General features: G+C 36.9%; 1 protein-coding gene across 1 annotated transcript in view; it reads right to left on the bottom strand.

Annotated features, from left to right (window-relative positions):
* LOC134530907 (ribosomal protein S6 kinase delta-1) overlaps nt 1–26,621 on the bottom strand; it is a 63,753-nt gene that overhangs the window by 26,113 nt on the left and 11,019 nt on the right. The window contains exons 3-8 of the mRNA XM_063366210.1: nt 26,493–26,604; nt 18,700–18,957; nt 17,515–17,660; nt 13,878–14,155; nt 7,729–7,850; nt 893–1,030 (exon numbers count right to left, since the gene is read on the bottom strand). Of these exons, the coding sequence (XP_063222280.1) occupies nt 893–1,030; nt 7,729–7,850; nt 13,878–14,155; nt 17,515–17,660; nt 18,700–18,957; nt 26,493–26,604 (1,054 nt within the window). The remainder of the gene's footprint in view (nt 1–892; nt 1,031–7,728; nt 7,851–13,877; nt 14,156–17,514; nt 17,661–18,699; nt 18,958–26,492; nt 26,605–26,621) is intronic.

Raw genomic sequence — 26,621 nt, 5'->3', positions numbered from 1 at the left:
TTTGATTCAATATGTCGTCTACAGTCATCCCTTCCACCATGTGCAATCAAAAAGTCACACGTGCATACATTACAAAACGCATGGCATTCCAAACATTTGAAGACGACAAGCATGGCCATTCTTTTGAATATTTAAGTCGAAAGTTCTGAAGAATTTCATGTTTTCCGCCCCCCAGATACACATTGTTCTGTCACACGCTTCATTTCTACAACCGGCACTGAAGAACACAACACTATCAAAAAACATTAAAAAATTTCACGTCTGTAGACACGACAAAAACACTATGATGAAAAAAATGGCTTTCAAGAAATAAATTAAAACAACACAGGTTAGCCAAAGTACCGTACAAAAATTATCGTGATGTAAGTAGCCTTCAAACGAAAAGTCCAAGAAATGTACTAGTTTTATCGTACAACGGACGTAATAACATCCCATTATTATTTCAATACACGAGAATTAATCCACTTATTTCGACAATACATGCGCACACTTACTAGTTCCGTTATTTGCGCTACCAAGCGATGTATTGAAACTGCGTTCACAAAAAACACACAGAAGAAACGGAATTTTCTCCGTTATCATGCAGCACAAAGCCTCGTTTCTGTAATCAACCAGCGATGTTCCGTAATTCGGTGTTAAATCCGTAATAATTACGGAAAATCCGTAATGGTTGGCAGCTCTGTATTCACACCAAAAAAAAATGAAAATAAAAAACTATTAATATGTATCTGTTAAACAATAAACTGTATTAATGAAAAAAAAATAAAAAATTATAAGAACAAAAGCAATAACACCGAGCTGTTCCATTTTAACAACGAAATAGGCCTATAAATCTTGTCTCCAGTGCTGAGCTGGCTGTGAACAGGACGCTCGGCGGCAGGCAGGGCGCTACCTTCATGACGTAGCAGCAGTCGTCCACGGAATGCAGCACCAGCATCACCTTGCTCACAATCCCCAGCACCTTGTACAGGATCAGCTCCCCAGCAGGGCGTGCCAGCCGGGACGCCGGGCAGAGCTGCCTCGTCGCCGCCTGGCAACACCACGACGCAGCTCGCTGTTACAACATCGCTGTACATCCATGAGTATCCAAAAAATTATAAATTAAATTTGAATAATTTTGAGTTAATGTTTCAAATTGAATAATTTTTTTAAAAATATTCTTAATTCGTGGGACTCACTGAAACAAAATTTAAATGAAAAGAAAGTATCATGTATGAAACCTAAATGATTGATTCAGAAATTTTGATTTGTATTCTGCAGCATAATGCATACATGCTTTTTTTTTTATAAAAACAAAGAAGCTGTGATTGTAATTTATTTATACATATTTAACTCTTTTTCATTTTACTGTATTTTGCATACATTTTTCTTTAACTAATGTGAATTGTGAAAAACATAGTTTCACTGTCTGTTTGGATTTTATTCAAAAAATCTTTATTATTCATAAATAATTTGATATTCGATCGAAATTCAGCATGGATTTATAACATGGAATAAGCAAAAGCCTACTGGTAACCTAGCTGTGTTACAAGTCTATGAGTTAGAACTAGAGACAAGATTATATGGTGAATAGCAATAACATGGAAATAACAGCAAAAATGCTGTCAATACACTGCCTTACACCCAAATGAGAGTCAATACACTGCATAATACCGAAATGTATAGCCCGGCAAGATACTTGTGAACCTGCGCAGACCCCAATTCGTGGCCTGACGCACACTACCGTCACGTGATAGTCGCCAGGGGAAGTGGAGGGGGTCAGTTCCGCGCTTGACTCGGCTGCGTGAGGATTGCGTCAGCGCGTCATGCCGGGACCTGGGTTACACGGTACAACAAGCGAGCCTATCCCATCAACCTCGCCAGGACGACCCTTGCGAGGACAGGCGCGTGAAATTGTATACAACGTTGCGACGCATCTGAAAGAAAAGAAGTTGCTGTACGGTTTAAAATACAATGTTACTGAAGCGACAAGTGCTGCGACGGGTGTGTCTGAATCAACGGTTAACAGGATTTTGGCTGAGGGGAAAGTTAAAAGTAAAATTGATCTGAACTTTTCAACACCTACTGGCAAAAAAAAAAAAGAACGCAAAAAACTGTTAGAAGTCAACGATTTTACGTGTGGTGCTGTGAGGAGAAAAGTGCATGAATTTTACACTGTCAGGAAAACTGTTCCAACTTTAAATAAATTAAAGACGGCTTTGCGAGATGATGGTGTTTTGGACTGCAGTAAAGAATTTTTGAGAAAACTGTTAAAGAGACTGGGATTCCGTTGGACGAAGTGTCAGTCAAGGAGAAGGATTTTGATTGAGAAGCCTGATATAGCAGCATGGAGGGGGCGTTTCCTACAAGAAATGCGCAAGTTTCGAAGCGATGGTCGTTCAATCGTTTATGTAGATGAAACGTACATCCATGCTACCCACAGCGTTAGTTCTTGTTGGCAATCGTACAATGAGCTGGGTGTTACAGAGCCAATCGGGAAAGGCCAGCGTTTAATAATTGTGAATGCAGGAGGAGAGGAGGGATTTGTACAGAATGCATTGTTGATATTCCGGTCAAAACAAAAAACGGGAGATTATCATAATGACATGAATTTCGAAAACTTTTCGAAATGGGTTACACATAAACTGCTTCCAAATTTGCCTGAAAACTCCGTCATTGTTCTCGACAATGCAAGTTATCACAATGTACAGACAAATAAGAAGCCGACTTCCGCTAACACCAAACAAGTGATTCACGAGTGGCTAAAAATAAACAACGTAACTTTCTCCTCTGACCTAACAAAAGCCAACCTACTATTACTTGCGAAACAAGTGCCCACTTCCAAAACTTACAAAATTGACGAAATCATTAAAATGAACTCCCACGAAGTAATCAGGCTTCCAGCCTATCATCCGGACCTCAATCCGATTGAGCTAGTGTGGGGATATATTAAAGGAAAAGTGTGCGAAGAAATATCATCCTCACTCGAAGACAAGAAGACATTATGTGAACAGCTGTTTAGTAGCTACTCTAAAGAGCAATGGAAAGAATGCTGCCGGCACGTGGAAAAAATTGAGAATGAATACTGGAATAGTGATAGGTTATTAGATACTGAAATAGATAAGATTATTGTTAATCTTGAAGAATCTACAGACGAAGATTCTTCTAGTGAAACGGAAAATGCCAGCTTCACATCAGACTCAGATTAGGTAAATAACATACTATAATAACTATCTAACTATTAAAATATTAGGTTGGCATCTTAAAATTATGTATCTATAATCAACACGCGGTTTTGCGTCGAACATTAGTGACGCAAAAAGTAGTGACAATACGCAAATGTTCTGTATTTTACCTTTAAGAAAATGCTATTTTTACAGAACCCTTAACCAAATGATAATTTGATAACCAAGCCTTCAAAGAAAGAGTAATTTAACACATGCAGCATTTTTGTTTATGATAATATAGTTTTTCACAGAGAGGTTTTTTATGACTGCAAACAAATAGCGTAACTGTTAGCATACTGATGTTCTGTTAACTTGATTTATTTTTGTAAATATGTATGTGTTTGAATGATTTGGACATGGGTTAACGATGTAGTGTATTTTCCAGTTGTGATTACATGATGCAGTTCATGTGTTATAACCCTTGTGTCGCGTTCGTGTAAGACGGGCTGACACTCCATCGCCTTGATTTGGAGGGGTCGCCACGCCTTCCCCTCCAGACACTGTCGTTGCGCTAAGGGGAGGTAAAGGGGGAGGCAGCCCATGCGCGCAGCGATAAGAGAGACGGTTCAGATTTAACTTTTCCCCCTATAGTAAAACTCACAACAATTACCTCATGTTGTATATTAAAATATAGAAGTCATGTACTAAATCTTAAGGCTTTTTAAAAAAAAGGGGTTGTCTGTAAAGTCGGTTTACAGATGATAATTTTACGTGATAACGTCATAAGAAAACATTGATGAAAAATTGCATACTTTTTAATTTTCAAATATTATTTACAGTTTTTGCAAATTTAATTTAAATAATTTGTTTAAATATAATCACGAACAATTACTCAATTAGTTATAGAAATAAACTGAAATCAAATCAATGTCAATAAATTGTTAATTTTAAATAATGAAATAGGACAAATAAATGAAATTTTTTAAATTGCTGCTTTTAAAAAGCCCGCCTTAACCTGTTTGATATTATAGAAGATTTTCTTGCATGGTGGTTGGCCGGTTCTTGCACGCTCGGCTCAGGCGGAACGTGGCAATTAGTCATGCTTTTTCGTGCGTGCAGCCGGCGTTCATCGATTTATAAGACAATATCACGTCAAAAAATTAAAATATAATTTATTACGTAAAAAAAATTAATTTAGTTTCTATGCAAGGTTTTAACAAAGTAAAGTAAATAAAAGCAGTCTACAGCTGATACCATACAGACATGGCTAAAGGCCTGCAAAGAAACATCACAAGGAAACATGTAATAACATAATTTCTTGTACTGGTATTTGAGTGATTTAAACATCAACATAAGACTTTAAAAATAAAAACGATAACAACCAAGCTAACTTTTTCGTAACTATGGAACACTGCAAATGAATACTGAACTTTTTAGTTGCAGTTATTTGTTTAGCTTACATCATAACATGCATTTTATAACGAATTATTGAAGCAGTTGATCAGTGTTATTGTGCTTGATATGATGTTATTTTTGCACGTGTTTTAGTTTTCAATGACTATAAATACAAACTTCACTATATGTAATAATGAAATTTGCTTTTTATTACATCATAAAATCTTTGCTTTAGCTATGACGTACCGCAAGCCATTCATTTCAATTGGTGCCATTTCCAGTGTAGTGAAACATAAATAAGAAGAAAAAAAAATCAAAGTAAATAAGAATGAAAAACTTTTTTTTAAAAGAAAAAGAAGCAAACTTAGCTGTCTACAAGGGTGGTGAGTAGGCCTAACCTAAGTGTCACTAAATCTTGGGAGAAAATGCTGTTTAAAATGTGATAAAACAATAGACTTCGCAAAGTAAGTTTCGGCTATCCGTGTACAATGACAATGCAGCACCGCACAACTTTTCAAGAACATGCTATCAACCAGTTGAATTATAGTAAAAGTTCTGTGAATAAACTAACTATTAAAGTAGTTCTTATTTTTGGGCCTGAACACCAGTTTAGTGAATATTTAATATTTGATGCACCATATTGAGAACATTAATTTTACTAACATTTTCTCTCAAGCCTACACCCCTGGAGAAAAAGATAGTAAAATACCCTATTCAACAGGTGTAACTTTGCCTGTGTTTCAACTTCAGCTTGGACAGTGATCTGTTTGTGTGAAGCATTTAGAATACTAGTACCACAAACATTAAAAGATCACGTTAATTTTTTTTATTTTAATTATAATTTACTTGAACAAATTTTTTGGTAGCTTAAGACGTAAGGTGTAAACCTTTTTGTACATAAGAGTGGTTCAGAGAGCTACATTTTGAGTGCGTTGAATTAGGTTTGACACTTCATTGCGAGACGTAGTAAGACTGTGATACTTAAAATTAAAAACCCAGGAAAGCTTTTTTCTTTGAAAGATTGGTAGTCTTTGTGTTAAAGAACGAGATGGCAAGCGAGACACCCAATGGGGAAATAAATAGTCAGCAGTTAACAGTCTATAAGGACAAAGAAGTGCAATTTGGGCAGGGACAGCTCCCAGTTGTCCAAAGAATGTTTGTTAGCAATAGCATAACACAGTCCAGTGCCACAATAGATATGTTTGCCATGTGCTGTGAGTAACCGTAACTTCCAAAAAACACTGAGAATGAAGAATTAGCATGTCACCAGAGCCCAGAGGAAGTATGGATAGTGACACAGGAAGCAAGGATGGATGGCAAGAAAAGGGAGAAAGAAAACCAGCAGTCAATCATGGACAAGCAGTCTTCAAAACTGGTGCACAGGAAACCACACAAACAAAACTCTGTCAGGAGCGGGACACATAAGCCAGAGTCATTAGTCAGTCCATACAAGAAAAACCACTCGACACAGCAGCCAGGAGCAACTATGACCGGTGAGTGACCACAAGGATAACGGTTCAACGATAAAGTTAAAGTCCCGGTCGTATGCCGATGTAACACTTAGAAACTCAGGATGGACTTCACTCCTCTTCAAACTCGTAAAATTCTGACTATTAAATTTTACATAAGTTTAAATAGAAAATAACTTTATTTAAAAGACTAGGATAATAATATTAAAGTAAACATTGACATAAAATGAGCACTTAAGAGAAAAAGTTGAGCATATTTAGTAACCCTATAAATAACATCACAATAACACTACCAACAGAAGCATTCATCCAGAGTAATAATCAATAAAAGGAAATGGCTGACGAAATGTGACATTAATTTAAAGTCCTATCTCCACTAGAGTCAAATATGGTTTTTTCCTTATGTTTTTATATGGTTTGATGTCTATAGTATCGTTCAAAATAAAATATGTGTAAGCCTTTATTCTCTGCTCTTTAATTGATTTTTTTTTAATTAAAAAATTGTTGCCCTCTAAGAATTAAGCAGTTAATAATCTTTTTAAAATTAATTTTGAACACTGTTGTTTTCATCTTTATCACTCATGAAAGAGTCAACTTTCTGTGGTGAGCAGTCAAGTTGGTAGGGAGCTATACAGAATGTTGCCAGTGTCTAAGCCTATTGGTGTGTAAACCATATGGTACCTTTGTTGCCGTTTGGATGACAAGACACGTCACTTTCCAGGTGCCGATCGGATGGAGAGGCGGGCGGCAGACATAGCATAAGGCGCAGTTCACAGTGCTTCGCACTCAGTTATAAGATATTTCAATGAATTAATTTATACTGACTCAAGAAGTTAAATTTAATAAATACTAACACAGGGTGCATAGTGCAAGGTTATAATTAATTTTTTTTTTTACCCAAAGTGAAAAACTTGCATAAGGATTATGCTAAATTTGTTTGAAACTCAAAAAATGCATAAAATGTGTGACTCATATACAGCTAAATACTGTATTGAGTACATAACACCTTTTGAAAAAGATAAGAAGAAAATATTTTGCTTCATGAAGCTCCTCTTCTTCCTCATTACACTAATGATTTTTTGTAGCATCAGGTTGTCTGATGAGTCTCTTCTTCTTACTGCAAATAATGCCAGAAAAGTTGTTTTGTTGAACAGCCATTCTCGAGCTTACTTATTGTTTGAAGTTATTTCTGGATGGTTAAAACAAGAATTCTAATTTCCAAAACATGTTCGTACTACACCACTATTGCTATGCTGAAAAATAACTTCATAACAACGGAACAGGCAAGGGCTGAAGCATTAATCAATGGCTGCTGCGATGGAGGGAATGAGATAAGCTGGTGACATGGTGCAACCTGCAAGGCCACAGCATTGCCAAATCATGTGTGCATGACTTCGGGGTTTTCATATCAGTGCTTATAAATGCCTCTGGTGCTTCTCCTTAATCTACTGGAAAAGAAAAAAAAATAGAAAATTTGCTACGTAAGCTTTTCTTTAAAATTTTTCAGGATTTATGACCTAAAACTAAATTTTTTTTGAACTTTAAAGAACACATATTAAAAAAGTTGACTTTTTAATAGGTGCCACGGTTAATGCACAATATGAATAAATACCCTGTCTGCGGATAGTCAGGAGTTAACTGTATGTACAACAGGTATTTCATAGACACACAATAATAAGTAGACGTACCAATATCATGGCAGCTAGTGCAGATCTTACCGTGTGGCCAAAATTGGCTGATGTTTTACACGCAAGGTGTTGGTTGTAGATTCGCTCAGCTTGCAGCAAATACCGAGTTGTTTTGACCTTGACTACCTGCTTCCTCTTTGGATCTGGGTCATCTGCACACATCACAAACATTCCATGAAGTACTATGCACACGTTCACTACCCATCTTCAGTGGCGGACGCAGGGGTGGGGGTTAGAGGGATATAGCCCCCCCCCCCCCCCCTTCCACGCAAAGTAATGAAAAAATTTGCAAAGTATTTGTGAAGACATTATGTTAGTGTGAGAAGCCACATCGCCTACGGTTACTACTGTAGGCCCGAATGCCAGTTGTTAGTGTCAATTATAATTCATGTGTAATATGAACACGTGTTAAAATTTTTAGATATTTTTTAAATTTTTTTAAAATCCCTCGCCCTCTGAAAAAAATTTCTGTATTCGCCGCTGCACATCCCCAAGCTTTTACTAGCAATTTATTTAATGACTGACAATGTACTTTAAACTCAACTCAATATATGTAGACAGTAAAACCTTTTTGTTGCGACCCCATTTATTGCGAGCACCTCTCTATTACAACCCGATTTCGAGGAACCGTGAAAAAATTGCCGAAAATCCGAAGAAAATCGGACAGAAAACAAGTTTCTTGTGGTGAGTAGCGTGTTACTGCCGTAGGCGGCGCATATCTAAATATAGATACCACTTCCTGTCGACCGCTGTCAGCGCTTAACAACCCCCATTCCACGTCCCTTTGCCGGCAGGGTGCAGATAAAGGTTTTTGTGGCAACGTGTTTACGTTTAGCTTTTTGCGAGTGTCTACTGTGGTACGCAGTTAAGGATATGCTACCTGCTGGATTTCTCTTAATTTTGATTACCTACTATCGGTTGAATATACATAGCGACCGACTGGATGCACGCCCGCCTCGACTTGTTTTAACTGCCGCAGCGATGATTATTTTGACAGCTCAAGCAATTATCTTTTCCCGTGGGTTGATAGAAAAAGGTCGCTTCACCCAGCATAAAAAAAAAGACTACGCCACTTATTCCCCACGCAGAAAACACACTGGCTGCCGTCTGTCTCCCCGCATTTATCTTTCTTCTAACATTCCACGTCTCACCTCTCACACGAGCAATAACGAAGCGACCACGCATTGGCCCGTGTTATGCTTTGTTTGGTGACAGCAGCTTGATTTTATTCTGTATATTCATTTTCATAGGACCCTTGCTATTAAAATTCATTTATATTTAAGTTTGAAAGCTTGTATAATCCTTGCCAGAGATGACTGAACTCGAACTTGGTGTGAAAAGTGACATCTTTTGACCTCTCCCTCACCGCTTTAGTACCCCATTCATAATAGCCCAATTTTACGGGAGAAGGGAGGGTGAAATGAGCATTTTCTCACTGAGCGAAGTTGGGGTGTTATAAGGGAGGACACTAGATGGTTTGTGTGTATGGGAGGGATGAGCTAGCCTTGAAGAATGTTAAGGAGGGGAGGGAGGGGTGAGCTTATGCGTCATGAAGCGCTGCCGCCAGCCAGCCGGGCGAGCTTCGTGTGCGCCCACTCGCGTTGCAGAACCTACAGCTGCCATATTTTTAAAAGAAATGTCCCATTATTTTTTGGTTATTCTTACATGAACATTATTGGAAGTATTAAAGCCGACACAGAAATACGCTGTGTGTTAAAATTAACAGATTTTAATGTTCTTTCATTTTTTTAAAATTTTTTTTCTGATTTTCACATTTTGGTCAAAATGTCCAATTTTTTGACGGTTCCCGAGAATGTATTCGTAAAATAACTGCTTCGTTAAATCCGGGTTTCGTGACATCGGGGTACTAGTTTATTTAACTACGGCAAGCAGAAAACGTACATGTAAACTAACCAGTAAAAATAAACTGTCTTTTGACATATTTTCTTTAGAGGTGGCCTGTAGGGCGACGGACTTGTCATGAAGGTTGAAGTGGGTTTAAAGCAAAGCCGTCTAGCATTGTGAGTGACAGCATCCTGCCATTTTATGGCTGGTTTCTTAGCGAGTAGCGGTTTGTGAAAGGAAGGGGGAGGGGGGGGAAAGGGGGTTTAAATCAACTGAAAATTTCGGAAAACATCTATTACGACCCTATTCCTGGGAACCCTGAGGGGTCGTTTCAGAGAGGTTTGACTGTAGCTATATCTTCTAAAATCATTTATGAAGGGGCAAAAAATGTTAATGTTTAAAAAAAATCAAAGTCAGTGGACATGGAAAAGACAAAGCAGACACTTCTAATAAATTTCTCAAACTAATGAAATTGGGGTCTGAAAAAATTCATCAAATATTGGGGTTTGAAAAAAATAATAAAATAAAATGAAACACAACTAAATTGCACGGGATGGGGGGGGGGGGGGAGGACTCACTGAAAATGCTTGGCTACAAGAGGAATTAAAGACAAGACGTGTGTAGTTATTAAAAATAAAAATAAAGTATAAGTAGGTAGCACCATTACAGATTAGGCCAACATGAAAATAAAAAAAATTAATAAAACTTTAAAGCATATTTTTTAAAAAATTGATAATCACTTTTATTACGTATCAGTTTCCTTCAAACATAAGTAATGAGCAACATGACTATTTAACTATTAAACATATCATTACAATACAAACTTAACTTAATATCCTTTGAGCTCCCATTTAGTCCAATACAATACTTTCACGCGAATTACTTCTCAAAAATCGAATCCATCCCGCTATTTACGTCACGCAACAACCATAAACAACTTGGTGCAATCGCCATAGATGATGAAACTGTAAAATAATTGTTCGAGAATAAACATGTGAAACGCGTCAAAGATTGCGTTCATATCGAAAACCACAACAAACACATTACAAGAAGGTGATGAAGTTGTTCTGGCTCTATTTGCGCTGCGAGTGCTGTCGAGTTTCTGAATGATATTTCAATCACATACAGTGAAACCTCGATTCTACATACACTCACGGTTCTCCAACATTTGTCCTTATGACCAAGTTGTACGTACGAACCAGCGAGGCCAAATTATGTCCATTTGTGGCTATCCCCCCCCCCCCCCCCAAAAAAAAAAAACTTGACACTGAAGGCAGTGTTGTAAGCCCCGTGTTTACATTATTTTTATATTTTATATCAATAAAATAATAATTAACACACAATATATTTGCTCAAATAAAAAACTACCGTGGGTACTTTAAGTGTAGATAAGATTAGTTAGTAGACCTAAAAACATTGTTTAAAAATGTAACGTTTATAGTCGGCAATGAACATTTTAAATCGCAAAATATAAATATTTTATAACATAAAAAGTTGCTTTTATTTCTAAACATGTAATAATTTTAGCCTAGGCGTGTAAAAGTCCGAGTAATTATAGCAGGAGACAATCTAAAATGTACTAGGGAAAAACGTAAACTCACGAATGTATAAACGTAACGGGAATGTCTGGAATATTACGTGGCTGATTGTAAGTTCTGATACTGTATTTATGTCACAACTTAGCCGAAATACTGGTACGAGACATAAACTTCACTAGATAAAATGAGCGGAGTCTTGGTAACTGTTTTATACGTATTTTATAATTTCGGAAGTATTGTACAGTTGACACATATTTTTTAAACTACCTAACCATTTATTTCGGGGGATCGTAAATAATTAATTATTGGTATCAAGACATCAAGATGAACGTAAACTTGAACATGTCACGGCAGCGAGAAAACTTGTGCGTATAGGTACCAATAAACTGGTATTAGAAATGGACAAAACTGGTACACGGGAGGTGGAGCTTACATTTTTTTCCGCTAAGCTCGCATCTGTTGGCTGGCTGCTGATTGAAGGTCACGAGTCTGGGCGGAGCGTTGAATGAGATATACTGCGCATGCGCAACTCAGAGAACAGAGAGAGCCAGCCGGCGGCTACGCCGCGCCGTAACAACAGCTCACGGCGCGCTATTGACGGTAAATTTCCATCAATTTGCGGCCCTTTATTTTTTTTTTAAATTTTTTTTTACTGTGGTGCAATGCGTATGTGTAATGTAGCCCGTATTTGTTCTGAACGCTGCAGGATGCGACTGTATTTTAATTAACTTTAACGTATTTCTTACTTTTCCCTTTATTTACACTTTCCCGCTTTTTACACTTTTTACTTTGTCCCCATGAAAAGTGCAAATAAGGAGTTTTGCTGTATGTAACAACAGTCAAAACATACTTCTTACAAAAAGGTATTAACAATTTTAATGCTATGTTACCAGTTGCCTGGTAACTTTTTCCCTAGGTTGGCAAATGGAATTTAAATAAGTTTTAATAGCAGCTTTTAATTACTATTTAATAATTCTAGCAATGTTAATTTTTACTTCTGTTAATTTTATAGTCTGGACAAAAAAAATTTTTTTGCAATTTTTAAAATAATTTTGTTATTTTTTTGGTTGTAATTTGCGCTTCACAAGGCATGCTTGCTAAATATATCTGCTTCGGTTGTTTTCATTGTTTTTGTTTGCCGAGTGTGCCTGAAGACGTTCAAGAACAAACGAGCAGTGTGAGAGTGTGCTGCAGTACAAACTATCTGCAGCCAAGGGACTTGTAATTTCGCCGGCTACGAGAGCGGAGGTCCGAGCTGCCTGAGGCGGGCGACGACTGTGACTAACTCACGCCTCTGGATGTCTGCGTCGTGAAGTAAAGTAAGGTTGACGACGCGTACATAGAGTTAAGTCGTTGGAGATGGAAAATACATAAATTCGGAAGGGCAGATTTTAGTGTGACGAGGCATGAGGCATGCTGTTGCTTTGAATGGATCAGCTACAAGATTTAACATGTGTAGATTGTTTCCCAAATTTTGCTACGGATGTTTTTATTGCTAGCGAACAATTATGAATAAGTTGTCTTGCAAATAGAAAAAAGTTTGAGTGGATACAGTTAAATGGGTAGGCAGTGTAACTTGAGGTTTATGAAAATACTATATACACAAACTGTAAAGTTCAAGCACACAAATTAATGTAACTATTTATTACGAATTATGCATGAAAAAGATAGTTGGGCAAGCATGCTAGTAATTGAGTTGAACTTTCATGATAAAGTGATAAACAGAAAAGCCCTTATGAACTTTGATGTAGGAGCGCTCCATTAAAATTTTGGTATTTTAGATAATGTGTTAGAAGTTAGATTACTATTTTTTTTACCTATTTAACCTGGTAATGAAATAATAAGTTTTATTTTTACATCTCATGTTTGTATTAACATGAGATTTTTCTTAACTTTTCTTAACTTGTGCAATTCTGAGGCATGTATTTTATTTACTATATATTTATCTTTATTTGTAGGTATAATATATATTGTTTGGTAATGGTGGTTATGAAGCATACTGACTTTTGAAAAGGTTTAACATGTGCATAAAATGACATTGTAAAATATCTCGCAACAGCCATGGTCAGTTTCATGATTGTAATTAAATTTAATAAACTGCAGAAAGTTAGCTTAACATTTAAATGGTTTGTTTTCTTTTTATTATTGCTACCCATTAGAAAGCTTTTCTATAAGATTTTGATGATTATAAAATGTTGGATAAATTTCTGTACTCTCACATTGCATGCTCAAGGGGAAAGAAAGTGTAGACAGCTTGTTTGGGGCAGCTGAGTGATTGACCCTCTCGGTAGCGCGGGTGCAGGGAATTTTGTCGGCATTGACCATGGAAGTATGTTAAGGTCGTGAAAATCTTTAGCGCTAACACAATGTTTTTTTAAATTAATTAATTAAATTTTATTATGAGTCTGTGATTGTTTTTATGTTTAACTGATCCACAGAGAAGAATTAACAATGTAATACCAGAAAATGTACAAAACAAAATGGAATAACATATTAGGTACTCATACTCTATAATTAAAATGATCCTTAATGCACAAGCAGCTACAAAGTTAAAGTTTTCACTAACGGAGTCTGCCATAAGGTAAAAAAAAACTGACTTGAAATAAAAAACTCATATTCCCACAGGCCTATAAGAAAGGGTACCACATCCAACTCCTGGCTTAGGATGCCTTCTCTGTGCTGTGTCTGAACCTAGTGTTTTTTGAGATGTAAGGTTGCATTGTGCACATCGTAGTAACTATATGAAGGTGCACTCTAATGCTTCCGAGCACAGCCACCAAGCATCAAGAGACTCACCTTGCACTCCGCTGAGGAGGCACGCCACGCCTGCCTTGTAGAAGGCGAACGCGGCCTCATAGTCCTCGCTAGCCTCATACTGCTGCGCTCGCCCCACGTGGTACGCTGCCTCGAACACATAGTTCACGTCCTGGCGGCCGGGCCCCGGGGCGTCGCCGGAGGGGAGGAAGACGTCCGAGCTCAGCAGCCCCTCCACGACCTGGGAGTAGCCCGCCCCACCGTCGCCCTGGCCGGCGGCCATGCGGAAGTCCTGGGTTTGCACCGACACGCAGTCCGGCCTGCATGAGACACGCAGATTACCTACAGCTCCATGGCTAGGGACAAGATCACGTGGGTCATGGTTATAGAGACCCGGAAATTTCGCGGGTTCAATGACCTCCAGGATAGACTCCAATATCCTCTACATACTCGGGCAAATGCCAACTGTTCATTGGCTGCTGACTTGTGAGTCGTCTCGACTGGGTGGCTTGTGATTCGACACTTCTATGAGTGAGGGTCTCTAATTGGCCCTCAGTCCTCCAGATTAACAGTGAACCAATGACAGAAGCAGCACTAAGGTATAATTATTTGAATTTTAGCATAACACGAAATGAACACGCGAATTGTCCGGGTCTCTAATCATGGTGAATTGCAATTGCCTATGTAAATTTTTATGTCCTTATATCACCAAAATTAAAAATAATATAATGAAATTAACTAGCATTTTAACAATAATCAAATCACTGAAATGTTGTTTTCAATACTGTATATTGAATACATTTAAAGCAGAATTACATTGATCTTTAACAATTTGTGGTAAGACATTAATATCACTATTCTTCTGTAATGTTCCTTACTTCACAAGAAATTTATGCATATAAATATAAAAGTACCGCTGAACCTTTTTTTTTAAAATGCAATAACTAGAGCGAAGATTTTATGGTTTTATATTTTGACCAATTCTGTTGTTACTGTTTTAATTTTTAAAATATTGTGTACAAAAAGAAATGGTGTTGTAGAAAAATACTAAACCTACACCACTATTGTCTTATTATTTCAATACTATTAATATGAATTTTAAAATCAATATGCAATGTTAAAAGACCAAAATCATTACATGTACTTACACATTTCCTTGTGATGTTTCTGTGTGGCTTTTAGCCCCATATCTGTAGGGTATCACCTATCAACTGCTTTTATTGTTTTATCTTGAAAAAAATATATAAATATAGAAAATAAAAAATATTTTACTCAGTACATTATTTTAGCTATTTTAATAGAAGCCTAAAATAAAGATGTATGAAATTAATTCTTTATTTTAATAGACAAAAATAAAGTAAATGAGGTGAATTTCACTGTAAAATTTTATTTTGCTTTGCATTTCAGTTTTGTATGGTATATTAAATTCCATTTTGATATTTGACTGACATCAATTTCACTATTATTTCAGTTTTATCACTATTCACCATATAATCTTGCTTCTTCTATACTCATCAACTATTTCACTCAATAGCCTCTTCTGAGACCAGCCTATCTCTCTAAACCCATAGGTATTTTATACAACCAAAGGCTTATTTTTGTCAATAATTTACACAATTTCTCAGTTTATTTGGTTTATGTAGTCTTGATGACCTAGTTTCAATTACCAGGTGCTGCAGGTATTTTAATTTGTGGGAATTTATGAGATTTTCTGGGAGTTTATGTATTCATTTTCATAAAGGTGTTTAAGTTAATAATTACTCTTTTCCAGCCTATTGACTGTGTGTATTCATGTGGAGTTTTATACATTGTTTTTTAGTTGTATTCTTTGATTGTGATTGCTTTCATAAAGAGATCATTCTAGAATCCCCATAAAGTTATGGTAGTAAAATAACAGTAGCATGGGAACTACAGTATTTCCAGAAGAAAGTAAGGAAGTCACAAATGAGGAGAATAATGTAATTTTTGGGAATTCCCTAGGATCTCTGGAACATTTTCTGTAGTAAAATGTACTCTGTTTGGCTAAAAAGTTACAACTGTGATCTTACTGGTTGTAAGGCTGAGGCTCATGTAGACAGAAGCCAACAACGTATGTTTGCTGCTCAACCGCCGCTCAGAAACTCACCATGCTGCAGCTCCTCTAAACATAATGAAGTAATTGGGAGAGACATTTTATCACTCGCTGATCCGGATTGACACCTAGTAAACCTTTTCGTGTGTCTATGTAGAAGTTTGGTTTGACTGCAAATGTCTTCTTTTTGACTCAGGCAACCATGGCGTTCGTGAGGTAATCGCTTTCTCGGGACCTAGGGCTGTACACAGTTTGTGGGTAAACTTGGGATTATTTCATTCCATAATGTTTTCTTCAAAATTTTGCTTCTATTAGTTTATTACAACTATGTGGGGTCAAAAAAAAAATCAAAACTAAGTTTAAAATCTTTTATTTACTCTATTCAATTACTTAAAATTCAAATAACAAACTAATGTCAAGATTTTAAATTATTTTCTTTGCCTCCAATGCTTCATGAATGTGCAAGTGTATTTATGTACTGTACCATGTTAGATAATTGTTAGCCAGTGAGATCTTATGTGTTAAAAGTCCTTGAAAGCATTAGTCGACATCAGCAGCAGCCATAATTTGTGCTACATGACGTACATTAAATTTCTTCCAGCTTTTCAAGGCAATTTCAGGCTATTTCCAGCTTAAGCTTAGCCATCAGATTAAATTAACAGTAATTCAATAACTTTTTCTAACAAACTAAATTTTACTTAAGTAGGTACCATGTCAGCAACTGTCAAATAAATTGAGGTCTTTATGGACCGTAAATTAAAGTATAACTTTAAACATATTTTAAAAATAACGAAGACTTTTCAGAACTGTATAAACTGTGCTGGTAAGTCACAATATGATATCTGTGGTGAACGAATTCACTACATATGTTGAGAAATAAGAAATAACTGGCGAAGCCATGTTACATCAGTAGGGACAAGATTACATAGTGAAATATGATAAAACCAAAATGACAGCGAAAAGCATGTCAATAGAACATATATCACCGAAATGAAAGTAATACACCATTAAGCCATGAAATGAAAATAAAAACATGAAATTAATCAGTACTTCTAATATAAACTTAATTCAAATCAAAATAATATAATATTTAAATATATATTAAATTCAATGTAATTTATCCAGTTTGAACCAAAATATAAGTACTAAATAGAGTGGAACAAAATTTTTCACTTTTTTTTTTAATCTTGCAACTGTTATAAGAAACTCAATTTTATATTACAACATTGGTACTTTTTTAAACATTCAAATACTTTACGATTTATTTAAATTGTTCCAAGTAGTTCATCCTAGACATAGTTACTAAAAATTATTATATTGTACAAGCGAATCATATATTGGTTAAAATGACACTGTTCTGGTGAAGTAAGCATTATTAAACATTTAAGTGTCATATTTCTTCAATAATATCCTATCTTTTTTAAATAAACAGAATTTATAAAAGATAAAAAACAAAAAACACTAAAATCTCCAGTTTAAAAAATTAAATTTGCCTAAAAATAAAACCATGATCTTGTGTCTATATATCAGACTTTCAGATTATTACAGATTAAAGTGATAGCACAACAACTGTTCAGGCAGAGAGACCTCTTTGAAATGGTGACTCACTTGGAAGCTGTTGTTGAAGACAGCTCTGTAGACAGCAGAATGCTATTGCTCACGCCTGAATGTTTGTAGGAGCTCTCAGAGACGGGTGAAACACCGGCCTCAGATACATTTTTCGCGAGGGGGTCGAAGAACTGCAAATCTGTCGCCTGCCAGGTTAAAAACAACAAAAGTAATTTCACACACAAGTTACCCTCTATTTGGTTAAAATATCTTGATCCAAGTTCCAGATTTCTTGACTAAGTCGCTGAGTGTATATCATTACACAATAATTTTTACAACACACCCAACTCGCATCCCAGTGGTCACTGGTTTAATTCTAGACAAATGAAAGGTCTTTCACCTCCACTTCAGGAAAACACCATTACAACTCCTTAGCAAATTCCTTTTCAATATTCAGATAATGTTAGTTAAATCTCTTGCTCAGCATATTAGGCATTTTAAGAATTGATATGTCAAAAAGTTATGGAAACAATTTTGCTGACTATTCTCATCATTCAAAGTCATGGATATAAAAAAAAATCTATGCTTCAATATGTCCTACAGAATTAAAAAAATTTTCAAAACTGAACTTTGAATTCAACAACACTGTGCTGTAACACAACATGACAAAACTGTCCTCAAGTTTAAGGAAACACAAATTATTCTAAAATAAATAACTACCAGCAAAGTTAATGCTACTTGAAACCACTGATTGTTTACCGATCAGATGAAGATCTGGTTCAAATTTTTAATTATTTTCAAAGAATAAATAAAATATGTTGTAAAATGCAAGAATGTATGAAATAAAAGATATCAATTAAAGCCCCCTAACCCCTTAAAGAACGACAGAACAATGTTTGGAAACACGACAATTACTACATGTATTTCAACAGATGAACTGTATAAATTATTCTTCTTCTGCTTCTTCTTCTCTAATGTATGACTGTAGGTGTGAATGAATGACTGAATTAATTAGGGTTTTACATTTCCTTGAAATAAGTCATAAAAGGCAAGCAGGGGTGATCACATGAGATCACAACACTGATAGACAGAATGAATGAGTGGGGAGAACGCTAGTAGCTCAAGAAAACCCAAGGAACCTCAGCAACATGGAAGAATCTGGATTTGACCCCGCCAGGGATGGAACCAGAGCAATCCTATCTTCAAGCACTAGTAAAACAAAGCACGGCACAGAGCCAGCCTCACCTGCAGCGGGGAGCTGACTCCGCTCACGACCGAGTCAGTGTCGGTGAAGGTGGTGCGGTCGTCCGAGCTGTGCGAGCTGAGGGAGATGTTGTCGGGGGCCTGCGGGAACTGCCACGTGCCGCCGAGCATCGGGGCAGGGGCGTGTGGGGCAGGGTTCCCTTGGTCCACTCCCGTGGCACTGTCGCCCCAACAACTCTCGTCCGTCACCACCACCTGCACCTCCGGGGGCGCCTGCTGCTCCTCCATCGTGTAGCCCGACTAAGCCACACATGCACACACCATTCCTCACATAACCACCCTCTTTGTCTGAACAGTGGTATCATGTAGGGTGTGGCATCGCACCCCTAGAAGCAGACTTCCAAACTGGGGCGTACTGGATCTGGCATCCCATCTAGGGTTACATCTAACAAGGCCTTTGAGCACATTTATATCATAGACAGCTTACTCGTCTTTTGTTTTGAAACCAGGATCTTGAACAGCTGATATGAATAAACTAGGCTGGGAATTGCCATATGAATCAATGAGGCCGCCCACTATGGTGATTAATATTGTTATGATAATACTGGGAGCACGGCTGTGCGAGGCGAGCCAATGGTCCTTCTAGTGGTCATCTGGCCTGGTGGTCCTCCGGGTGGGTCACAGTGACGCGCTGCTCATTGATGTAATACGTGCCTCGATGCCTCTTAGGATTACAAATGTCCTCGCTACCCCCTGCTTCCCACACCACGTCCTTCCTCGGCGCTATTGTTACTGACCCTTTCAAGTGCCTGGAGAGTTTTGCGGGCTTCCAGAAGCCGCCGTGTAGAGTGGTGATAATAGCACGCCACTGATCTGAATATTTCTGGTGTTGGGTCGATACGGATGACGCAACTTGTCAAAGGCGTGCCAGAACATTTGAGGAGAATGGCCGAAAAGTATAAAAGCAGCAACGCCTGTCTCCGAAGAGAGTAGAAGAGAGAGTCTTCCCCTTGGGGAGGGATATTGGTGATACCTGTGCGATCAGAGAGAGTGTAGTGAAGAGGGTGAGTGGCCCTTGGCGAGCGTGTCTGGACCTATTGAGGAGTGATACCAGTGAAACCTACGTGGCGACATCAGAGCGACTGTCAGTGACTAAAGGCATGGCCCCAGGGGAAGAGTCCCTTTGGTAACGATAACAGCGCGGGTGACCTGCGAGAGAGACTCGCGAGAGCCTCTGCGGTAGCGAGTCAGGTGTGACAGACGACAGTTCAGGATGGTGTTGCGGCGCTGCATAGGTGAGTGGTGCGAGGTAGTGGTCATAGACTGGTGTGTGGATAAGTGGACAGAAGAGTGAGCCACTGGCAAGTCATGCTCTAGTGGGCAGTTTGAATGTTTAAATTATCAGTGTAAAACTAATTGTTGTGGACAGGACTGAAAGAGATTACTTGTGAACAGAGATCTTCAGTGCAGTAATTTTATTGATAGTGTAGACATTAGTAATAAATAAATCTGTATTAACTAATTGGGCTATCCTTTACGAACCAAGTTTTCTCCCCCACACATTTTGATAACAATATTTTGGGTTTGCTGTGTTTATTAAACTTATACTGTGCAGAAGTCTTGACTACAGCAAGGTTATAAGAAACAGAAACTAAAATACCAATATAACTTATTAGCAAATTTCTTTCCAATATTCAGATAAATTAAATTTAGTTATGAAGATAACTTTGGTAAAAATCATATCATTCAAAGTTATGAAGGTAAACCAAACTTCTCCAGGCTGATCTTTGGAAAGCATGGGAAAGTGAAATCAGGCTGGCCAAACCTTGGTTCCAACTTGGGTCCTCCGGAACTCAAGTCCAGTGCCTTACCACATCGCCACCTGCTTCATCCCTACAACGGAGCACGGAAGAAAGGCACAGATGGACATGTACAGAACCAAACCGAGAAACCCTACCAGCCAACGGCAACACTTTCCCACATGCAAACACTGCTGGTATTCAAACCTGGGTGTCACTTTCTCACTGACAACCTTCTTTGTTCAAGACAATATTGAGGAACACAAGGTGCCAAGTACTGCAAATAACAAGCTTCTGGAGCAAGCCTAACCATCATACCAAATTAAACATATTAACTACTGATACAACTTTACGTGAAATTTATACACACAAATGATTTGAATTATATGTAATGATAAAAATCATAATTGTATTTTTTCATCAAAGCAATGGCATGGTGTATTAGATGCATAAATGTCCATTTCTCCCTTGTAATAAAAAGAAAACAATTTATTACACTATATTTTCAAAGTGCTAGGTGAAATTTGTAAGTTTACATCATTGCTGTCCCCATCCTAGTGAAAAAAAACTGTGTGAACTCTGAAACTAGTGACCCAGAGTGATGTAAACAAAGAACTAAAACCTTGGAGGATGAAAAACCTCTGCAGAAAAGAGACTGAAGGTAAGAAAAGAAAAGATATTTGTGACTGTATGTTTTGAAACTACTAATTGTGGTAATACAGATAAAATGGCCCAAAAATAACTGGATTAAAAGTTTTTAAGGATAGCAGCTGTTATTGAATGTAGGATATTGCATTTGAAAGTGATTATTATGTGAAAAATCATTATACAATGAAAAACAACAAAATATTTTGAGCTTTAAAACATATGCATTTAAAGCTTCTGCTCATTAATTCCACAAATGGCTGAAAATAATATTGATCAGTATATCTATTGCTATCAACTTAAATTTTCCTAACAGTGTTTCATTGCAAAATAATTTTTTATAATCCTAAAGAAAGACAAAATCCACCAAATTAAGACTAATGTAAAAAGAAAATAAAATCCACCCCTTTTTTCTTCAACCTCTCATACATATTTCTGAATTTGTAAAATAATCATCTAGGGTACAATGTTCATTGGGAAAGAAAAAGAAGTGAGAATGACTTAGATATAAGAAGACAGAAAGTAGTGAACAAATAAATACATACAGTGCAAAGTTTTACTAACATGAGGGGGTAAGATTCAGAGGCACTGTGGATGAGGGGAAAAAAGAACCAGATAACCTAGATACATTACAGATTAATAAACTTTTAGTTAAAAAAAAAACTTTAAAACCCGCTTTTATCGCTGAATGAACTAAAAATTAAAAAAAATAAAATTGAAATTTAAGTTTTTGTCCAACAGCCAAATAATGCACCACAACGTTGTATAACTAAAACGTGGGGTGCTAGATATCATTTGTCTTAAATTTTCTATTACTAAAAACAATATTATTTGTAATAACTTTTCAATCACTAATTGTAGCATGTAGTCAATACAAAAATTTTTAGGATATAGTCATTTAGAAAATTTTAGCATATAGTCATTATGTAAATGAATATATGAACTTAAAGTTAATAATGAGGTGCTTTAGAGGTGCAAATATGTAGGATCCGCAAGTAGTGACCGTGAAAATTAACAGGGTTGGGAAGGAGGGGTTGGGTGGGTGGCCTTGGCCCCAGAATATTGTTTGTAGGGTTAACCGACACGTCATATCTGGATGCGGGGCCCGTATGCTGTACACTGCCCATATTTTGGCCTACATACATGTAAAAAAAAGAAAACTATAAAATATACATAAATTTTTTCATAAGACATAGTTTTGGCATCAAAAACATTTCAAAGTCATGCTTTTGCAAGTGAAGGGAGGCCCCACTTAGTGAGGGGCTTCTTAATTCCAGGGGGGCCTGGATCCACCCCCCCCCCCTCCTGAGGGGTGCTTGATATCATTTGTCTTAAAATTTCTATCACTAATTTTAAGATATAGTCATTACGAAAATGAAGAAGAGAGCACCCCATGTTTTTAGTTATATAGAGTTGTAGTGCATTGTTTGACTGCTGGACAAAAAAAAACTAATTTAAATTTTAGTTTATAATTATTAGTTCATTCAACTATAAAAGCGGGTTTTTTAAGTATATTTTAAACTATAAGTTTTTTCAATTCTTTTTAGACTCAAAAAATAAAAATATTGAATATGAGTAATTTAAACAAATTAAAAATACTAAATATGAGTGATTTTAAGTATTTACTTGTTTCAATGAACTTAAAATTAGTCGTTAATGTTCATGTACTCTAGTCATTTTAGCTAATGCGTCAGCATTACATGGAACTTTTCTTGTTAACTTAGAGCAACCAAGTTTTTCTACTTGGAGACCATCCAGTGACTTTACGCGACTAAGAACCTGTCTGGCAGCAAAGAGACACGATTCCAAATGAACAACTGCATAATCTACAGTGCAACCTTGCATTTTGTGCATGTTAGATATCCAACTCAGTATTAATGACAAAATTCACCTTTCAGCAGTACTATAGCTGTATTTCACTGGAAACTGAATGGCTATTGGTTAATTTTATGTACACCATCTGTGCCGAAATCAACACAGACTGATAGAATGTCCGTATCGTACACTTGATCATGCTGGAAGAGTGGCCAGGAAACATCAGATATTAACGAACCCAAGCACATTTTCCACCATAACCCAACCTCGGAAACAATCTACATTAAAAAGAATGTATTTTGGAAATTTTCGAAATTTAGGGGCATTTACCGCTCCCCCATTTCTGAGTGGAAGAAAGACGAAGCCCGGGCACGACCATGCAAAAACTCTAAATTGAAAAGAATACACTCTTAAAATTTTCAAAATTTATAGGAATTACGGCCCCCCTCTACCTGGACACATTTTTCACCATAACTCGACCTTTTGGATCGGAAACACTCCCACCCAGGGTAACAGTGAACTCCAGGGCAAATTCCCGCCATGCCCCGACCTCATAGATACACAAAAAGCCTGGTTATTATCCATAGCTCGAAATTAGTGGTTTTTTGACACTCTGACCTCCACCACTTAACACTATGGTTTTAATTTATCAAAATATTGTACTGTGAGAGGTTCTTTATATGTATACAAAATTCAACACATTCGGACATAAAAAATGGGTAAAAACTGAATGGAAAGATTTTATTACATATTCCTTTCATTCATCTATACATACATACCTACATGTGAAGCTAATAAAAGTGTGGTAAAAAAAATACTGTGAAAACAAGTGTGCAAACTTGCGATTGTAAAGAAAATGCAAGTACAGTAATTGAATAATAATTAAAATTAAACAATAATTAAAAAGTATGTAAATATTCTAGAGTGAAAGGTCTTTCCTCCGGCATCTGGCATTCTATGGTTTGGCACATTCTGTAATCTAGCACCAATAAAGTAGCTCATATTCAGAATTTGGTGGGCGGACTCCGGCCTTTTACCTCACCCACCAGGTCACATTACTGTGCTGCCTAAGTTTATAGTTCACTCAGAGTTTATCGTTACTATTGGTTTTCATTAAGCATGGTGTATCCTGTTTTCTAGCCGGTTTAGTTTCACATTTCATTGGTATGTTTCCATACAAATTTTTGAAGACCAATACGCTCATTTGTATTTTTTTTCCATAGAGCATTTTATTACAACTTATTTTAACAGGTTTCTCATACTCTTACTTTTTTCCCCTGATCATTAATCAGTCTTGCAAGATACAATGCATACTTGAAACTACAAATTGTTGCTTAGCAAACAATTTTGATCAAAATTTTTAACGAAAACAACGCTGATGTCGTCCCAGGTGCTCCCGTGGCTCACACAGGTCGTTATGCCACCTCGGTGCCTCACTGGTCGGCATTCGTGGTCGGTGGTAAGTGTCTCGAACGGGTGTAGGTCGATTGTCATGGAGAGCGGAGATCGACTGGAGCCCTAACGGGACCTGCCAGGACGCGCCAGTTGGCCTTCACCCCTCGGCGCGAGCAGTCGTGTGCGACTCGCGGTATTCGGCGATCGGCGTTCGTGTGCGGACCGGACAGTAGTGTGCGTACCGACAACGTTTCAAGTTAGTTGTGTGTATGGTCCAACCACTCCTGCCTGCCACGTGGCGACGTCACGACCACCGAGAGAAAGGAGTCTCGTGCTGTGAACTAGCCCACAGCAGCCACCACCATTAAAGGTTAGTTGGCGCCCTCAGACACCACCCAGCCACGCATCAACATCGGCAGGACGACAACGCATTCTAGCAGACATTTCGCATTCCCCGATACAATTTTTACGCAAAAATCCAAGATATACCAGCCGCAGCACACAAAAATGGCACTTTGGGAACCATCTAAATACACAGAGCAGACAATGCAGTACACTCCATGCTGAGGTAATAGGAGGAGTAATAGAGTTGGTTACCCTTGCTTTGTAGCAAGGTTGGAAAAAAAAAGAGCTCTTAAAACAAAAATCAAACAACCTGTTTTGTTTCTTTGGTTTAAAAAGCTTTTTTTATTGTTAGTTATTTTGGTTCCCAGTATGTTAAAATGAAAGCCATACAACATCCTGCTTTCTGCCAATCATGTTCAACCAGAAAAGTTATAATATGAAAGAACTGAAGTCCAGCAAATCTGCACATCTGACTGGGATCTAACCACAGAAGGGTATTTACCCATAAGAGTATTCTTCATAGAATGGGTATTTCCCACAAAATAGGAAATTTTTTACAGGAGTATTTTACAGGAGTATTTAGCTGGGTGGGTATAATTTACAACTTATTCAGATAATTTAAATAATAATAATATCTTAAATATTATATAGTTTTTTGGTGCTGTAATACAAAAGAAACATTAATGAGCTAACTTTTGTTGCTATTAGAGTGGAATCAGACCTTTCATCTAAATTGTCTTTTGTAGTATTCCTGTTATAACTATATTGACGTTGCTGCAAATTATTTCTAGCTCTCTCCCCAAATTATCACTTCTACATCTACTGAACTACCAAACTCATTCAAGACTGCAATAATATGGTAGCTGAAAAATAAACTTAAAATTCCAGCTGTTCACTGAAATTACAGTTTCGTAAAATTTTGAGTATTGGGAATAAACACTGGATTGAAATCACAATTAATTGGAAACATATTAACAAAGCCTTGTTGCAATATTAATTTTTTTGTCAGCAATATGTTTCCAAAATAACAGAGAAGTGGGGGGGGGGGGGGGGAGATGTACAATTAGAGTTAATGAAAGCTGCCAGGGGAATTGGTGTGCTTCAATTACAATCAAAAGGTTCACTTATTTTCATCAGGCTGAATTTTTTCTAAGTGACAAAAACTCAATGGTTTGTGTGAGCTTCATTCCGTCAATCAGCCCTTCTTCTCTGTCTTTTAATTTTCCCAGTGTGTAAGTAAAATTAATACTACATTATAAAAAAAACTGAGATTGTCTGCAACATGCAACAAGACTTCAAATTATGTTCATAACCATTAAACAAAGAAAGGCGAACATAATTCTAAAAACTTAGTTAACATTAGTGTGCAAAAATCTAACCAGTTAAATTAAAGTTCAAAGTTGCCTAATGCCTGAAAAAGTTGGTAACTAATCAAAAGTAGATGAAAAGATAACGGATAGAAGACAAGACAGCCTACTTATTTCTCAAAGGATATTGGTGTTAAACCATATTAATTGGTTTAACAAACCAATAATTCACCATACATCTCAACATACAACTTTCAAAGGTAGAAAAATATTCACTCAAAAAAATAAAGAATAAATGAAGAAGAAAAATTGTTCAGAAAGCATTAGATTTTTAGAATAATGTGAACATAAAACTAATATTTTTAACTTAAATTGAAAATATTTTATTATCTAACAAACAAAATCAAAACAAGTTTGAGTTCAATGATATGAGAATTAATGACCTGAGTTATAATGTAACTATTTGAATCAACTTTTAACTGGTTAACAAGTTAGGACCCATGCCTGATTCTACGCTCTCACTACTTACCTCAAAAAACTTCACCACAACATTACTGGTGAACAGAACTGAGTTTTTTCCTATGAACTCTAGTAAGTTCAATGCACACAGTCTTCGCTCCTCAATAACTTCATCTTCAAATCTGAAATAACAGAAAAG

Source organism: Bacillus rossius, chromosome 3 (assembly GCF_032445375.1).
Source record: "Bacillus rossius redtenbacheri isolate Brsri chromosome 3, Brsri_v3, whole genome shotgun sequence".
NCBI classification, from domain to species: domain Eukaryota; kingdom Metazoa; phylum Arthropoda; class Insecta; order Phasmatodea; family Bacillidae; genus Bacillus; species Bacillus rossius.
This window is presented reverse-complemented; position numbering and strand designations above follow the sequence as displayed.